The sequence below is a fragment of the Cryptomeria japonica genome, chromosome 3 (assembly GCF_030272615.1).
Source record: "Cryptomeria japonica chromosome 3, Sugi_1.0, whole genome shotgun sequence".
Lineage (NCBI taxonomy): Eukaryota > Viridiplantae > Streptophyta > Pinopsida > Cupressales > Cupressaceae > Cryptomeria > Cryptomeria japonica.
This window is the reverse complement of record NC_081407.1, coordinates 936,413,501-936,419,049: the sequence shown is the minus strand read 5'-3', so window position 1 is coordinate 936,419,049 and position 5,549 is coordinate 936,413,501. Positions and strand designations below refer to the sequence as shown.

Genomic DNA, 5,549 nt, shown 5'->3' with positions numbered 1-5,549 from the left:
ATAGTTATGAGAATAGCAAACGCGATCAGCATTTCTAGAGATTTAGAAGCATTTAAAGCAAAAAATGCATGCAAAAACATTGTTTTTTAAAATGGATAATTTTTTTTTCATTTATATTATTTTGCTAATTGTTTGGAAGACACATTTTTTATTTTATTGGGATTAGTTCTGCATGTGATCTTTACCTTGTTTTTTAAGAAAAAAACCACTGATAGATAAAGATTACTTTCTTATTTTACATAGATTTTTAAAAATATAGATATACTAAATAATGTCTACAATACCAATTTATCTTTATACAACATATGCAAATTTAATGCCATTATATGCATTTTCATAAGCTATTAATAATAAATATATCTAAAATTAAATTCATTCTCTCTAACATCTTTTCCCCATAATTAACTGAAATTTACTATAAATAAATAAAGAAGAAAACAACAAGTATTAAAAAATTTGGAGAAGCGGGGACATCGAAAAGCTAATGTGGTTGTGCTATATTTGGGGTTGGGAATCCGTTTATAACTGGACTCCGTCGTCGCCTAGTCTTCGAAAGTTCCGCAAAGCAACCCTCCAAATCAATTAATAAATAATAATAAATTCGTATTTTCTTAACATTGTTTTGCAAGCTCACGGCCAGCCTGTCCGCAAAGCGACAAAACGCACATAAATACCCGATTCCGCCAAAAATATCCATAATTATGCCGGCCCTGAAATCTCATCCGTCCACGTGTCTCTTTCAGCTCACTCAACCCGTCGATTTTGCTGGTCCCCCCGAAAAGTACGCCGTAGTCGTTATATTAGCAAGCTAAAGTAACGCAATATATCAACGTATCCGGTTTTATGATATCCTAAATCTAAAAAACGCGGAGTAGAATGTTTTGTAACTGTAGTTAGCGGGAGTTGACTTCGCTGGAAGTAAGTGCTCTGGCTGTTTTAAGGTGGATTTGATGGAGTTAAATCTGTAATGCAGGTTGGGGTGTGCTCAATTTTTATTAATTTGATTCTGGGTAGGTTGTGTTTGGCTGTAGAGGTTTTTGTTTTAATATAAAAAATTCAGTTTGTTACATGCGGAATTGGATTGAGTAGAGAGTATCTATGGTGGATGTGGATGATGATGAAAAAGTAGAGATTTTTAGAGGATTTTAAGGACTTGGGCAATTCATGCAATGGAATTTGTCACTACCCACATGCAGATGTAGATCATCGTTTTCCAGGAGTTTAACTTAATTTTTCTCCTCCGGAATTCTCCTTTAAATCCATTTTTCTCTGTGCAGAGTGCCTGGGGACGAGAGGATAACTTATAAGATGAGTCACAATACAGTAGGTTTATGGTTTCCAAGAAGATGAGATGAAGATACCATAATTGGCGCTTAATTTCATCTCCACCGCTGGTTATATCTGGTGCCCCAACAAAAATCATAACATAGAGGGTAATTATGGTGGCTAAGATGATCAGGTGGAGACCTTGGCCTCTTCTGGTTACCAAGAAGTATCAGCTTAACTTGGTTCTGCATAGCCTGGAAGCTCTTGGTGGTGGTGAAGATGAGAATGGCGGGTTGAAGGAGAGTTCCAAATTGATGGCCCTTATTAAATGGGAAGGTCCAAGGAGGAAATTGGGTTATAGGTTTAGAAGTATACAGAAGAACTGCACAAGTTTTCATGGTATTGGAGATAATGGAATTGTGGAATGGGATGAGATTTTTGGCCATGTTTGTGTCCTTACTCTGCTTAAGGACAATGCCTTCAATAGGTGGGATGTTCGAATTCAGATCATCACTGTAAGTTCCATTTTAACAAGTTTTGATGATCATCAATTCTTTTTGTTCGGTGCATGTCTAGCTACAGATCTAGCTTTTTTATTTTACTTTTTGAGTGGAATGTGATAGTGTTCATGCATGTATATATTCAAAAGAAGAAATCAATTGTCATTGTTTAGGCGTCAGGATCTGTTTTGATTGGGCATTGATATTGATTATTGAACCAAATTTCAATATTAATGTAGATGAATTGGTATGCATGTGATTCACGAGAAAAAATTAAACATCTTTTTCATGGCATGGGCCCTATTGATATAAGTAATCTTGTTAAAAAACTGAGGCAAATGTTATTCTGAACCAAAATTCACAGGATGTTTTAGAGGAATCAAAAACCAGACAATCTGTTGTTGGAACAGCTTTGCTGAACCTTGGAGATTTTGCTTCACCATTGAAAAGCACGAAGGAGACCACCAAGATTCCCATATCTTGTTGCATTGGAGGTGTCACAAAAGAAGCAGCGCTTGTGGTAAGTTTGTCTTCATTTTATACCAATCCATGCAATTTTGTTTGTTGTATGTTTCTGACTATTTGCTTCAAATTTTTATAATTTATGCCTATTCAGATGGCATCATTTATTTTCCTTAATGATATTTTAGAGAAATGTTGTAGATTAAGCCACTATAGAGATTCTAGTGCATGTGAAATTTGTTTCCTCATCAGGCTTTCAATTTTCATTTCCTGTTATATGCAGCTCACTCTAGATTTTGAGGAACTTCAAACAACGGAGATAGCATTTGACCCCGTTCAGCGGCTTTTGATTCCTTTGTCATGCATAAAAGGGCCTTGTATCGCAGATGCAGATTTTATCGAAGAACCTACAAAGAGATCGGAGAAGGATTCTTCAGATGAGGATGGGAGTAATTTTTCCAAACGGTCACCACTCAGTAGTGAAGAATGTGAAAGTCCTGAATTATATGACTCGGATTTAATTGATGATTGTGAAGATGTTGTAGTTGAGGAAGGAAGCGTTTCAACCTTTTACGGGACCTTTAGTTATGATACTCTTGCCGCAGTCAATCTTTTGGCTGCAGCTGTGTGTCTAGATTGCAAGGAAGATCACCTTGGGGAGAATGAACTCGTTCTTCCTAAACTCACTGAAGAGACATCTTCCTCAGATTCAGATCCTGCTACTCCACCAGTTTTGAAGCGCAGCCTTCTTTCTTGGAAAGCTAGGAAGTTTGGTTTTAAATCACCAAGAGCAAAAGGAGAACCACTGCTGAATAAAGCATGTAGAGAGGAAGGTGGAGATGATATTGATCTTTTTCGTAGACAGCAAAGTCCTCCCTATGGCGCTTTATATCAGGTTTGAAATCTTTTTTTTATTAAGCAGTCTCAAAGGTACAAAGAGGGAAACTGATAAGTTCATGATTTAAAGGAGAGGGTATTGTGCTTAAAGGCTCTTTTGTGGGATGGCCTAGAGCACAGAATTTTCATACCAAATAGTAACAGATCCTATTTTCTAATTGGTTCTTTTGTTTTGGCTTTTTATGATCATGCAGCCTCACAATGAATGCAATCTCTGCTGCTTTAGAATTCCATATTTTCCAATTCCTTTAGATCTCTAGTAGGGACAACTAAGATCAAAGTTTTAAACATCAACTAATTCTCAATTTGGGTCACTTTTTGCAGGATAGTGAAAATGAAGCAAAATCAAACTTTTCTGCCTTTGGAGATGACCAATTCACCATAGGCAGTTGGGAATGGAAAGAGCTGGTCAGTAGAGATGGACAAATGAAGCTGTCAACACAGGTATTTTTTGGCTCGATTGATCAGCGTAATGAACGAGCAGCAGGGGAGAGTGCTTGCACTGCTTTGGTAGCTGTCCTTGCTCATTGGTTGCATAGGAACCCAAATTCTATGCCAGTCAAATCACAATTTGACATGTTGATCAGAGAAGGATCGCAGGAATGGAGGAAGCTTTGTGATGTGGAGGATTACAAGGAGAGGTTTCCTGACAGACATTTTGATTTGGACACAATATTGCAAGCTAAGGTACGCAGCCTTTCTGTTATTCCAGAAAAGTCCTTTGTTGGCTTCTTCAGGCCTGAAGGTCTCCAAGATTCTTTTGACTTCTTGCAAGGGTGTATGTCCTTTGATGACATTTGGGATGAAATCACTAATGCTAGTAATGTGAAAGCTGAAGATGAGAAGCAGCATATATACATAGTTAGTTGGAATGACCACTTTTTTGTTCTCAAGGTAGAGAAGGATTCTTTCTACATAATTGATACACTTGGGGAAAGATTATTTGAAGGGTGTAACCAAGCCTATATTTTAAAATTTGATAAGGAGACAGCAATTTATCAGCTGCCAGCAAAAGACCAACAGAAAGGAGAAGAAAGTAGCACAGTTTCAACGTCTACTACTGCAAAAGACTCAAAAAATGCATTGTTGAAAGATTCAAAATCCATAGTAGTAGCAGAAGGTAATGGGAAATCCTCGACTGCAAAGAATTTGAAACTTTCAATGCCAAAAGATTCAAAATCTATTGTTCCAAAAGATTTAAAACCTACGGCAGTTATGGAATTGAAATCTGCCACAGAAGAGGATCAGACATCTTTAACAGCAAAGGACTTGAAAACTTCAAAGGCAGAAGGTTCAAAATCTCCATCAGCAGGCAGTACAAATCAACAGCATCAAGACAATTCAATAACTCAAGCTAGAGACACAAGGGAACTTGAGGTATTGAATAATATAGAGAATGAGAATAAGCTGATTTGTAAAGGAAAAGAATCTTGCAAAGCCTTTATTAACGGGTTTTTGGCAGCTTTACCACTCAGACAACTGCAAGTAGATTTGGAAAAGGGTTTGTTGGGAAAGATCCCATTGCATAAGCGCCTGCAAATTGAGTTTCATTATACAGCTGAGTAACAACTTTCTACTTTTGACATGGCTTCCCACTATATACATACCATTGATGGTACATTCATAGAAGGATGTTTGACATTTTGATTTGATATTTTAGTTAACCTTGACAAAATATTATATATGTACATGTTATAGATTTTGTTCTATTTTAGTGTGTCTCAAAATTTTGAAATTAGAAAGAACAATCATCTTTTTAGCAGTTGCTTCTGAAAAGGAAACAGGGAAGCAACTTGGGTAGTTTCTGGATTTAACTTACCATGACCATTACAAGGTTTTATGTTTACGAGCATATATCAGACTCAGCATATGGTGAACATCCAGGCAGTACAAATTGGACGTTGGTTTTGAAGTCAATGACAGTTTTGCAAAATATTTGTACTCTCAAACCTGTCCTGCCAATCTCAAAAAAGATGATTGCTCCATTTGTAAGGGAAAGTTCTCCTGTACAGAGTTTTACATTCTAAAATAATATGCTGACATGTTCTCTGAAATTGAGATTTGTACAGCCTCCCATGACAATGCTTGTAAAGCCAAGGCAACAATGCTTGTTTGGCCAAGCCAACAATGCTTGTAAAGCCATGGCATTTGAGTGATGACTGTAATAGCAAGATAACTTTTTCTATGGATACTGTGTTCGGTTTAGAGCTTTTGTGAAAGTGTTTCTTTTCTCTGCAATTGCATGAATCACAAGCAAGTCATCTTTAACATTAACTTGGCAAAATCCTCTAAATTGTACTACAAAAGCTTCCTTACAAGCTGGCCGTTGATCCAGCTTGTGAAGCAATACTGGGGATTCAATTTATTGCACTAGTTTTTTTGACTTATTTGCATTACTAAAGCAGGAATTTTAAAGTTCTTTTG

The 5,549-nt window shown here is 36.7% G+C and overlaps 1 protein-coding gene across 4 annotated transcripts; it reads left to right on the top strand.

Moving 5' to 3' along the window:
• The first annotated feature begins 837 nt into the window (after positions 1–837).
• On the top strand, positions 838–5,310 carry LOC131072937 (uncharacterized). Of its 4 annotated transcripts, none has more exons than XM_058009240.2 (5): positions 838–918; positions 1,278–1,781; positions 2,131–2,286; positions 2,512–3,123; positions 3,450–5,310. In XM_058009240.2, exons 2-5 carry the CDS (start codon positions 1,440–1,442, stop codon positions 4,689–4,691), a joined length of 2,352 nt encoding a protein of 783 aa, XP_057865223.2. In that variant the 5' UTR covers positions 838–918; positions 1,278–1,439; the 3' UTR covers positions 4,692–5,310. The 4 variants fall into 4 exon arrangements, with proteins under 4 accessions (XP_057865223.2, XP_057865221.2, XP_059073003.1 ...); XM_059217020.1 differs by having other exon boundaries at positions 845–973; XM_058009239.2 differs by having other exon boundaries at positions 849–1,010.
• The last annotated feature ends 239 nt before the right edge of the window (positions 5,311–5,549 follow it).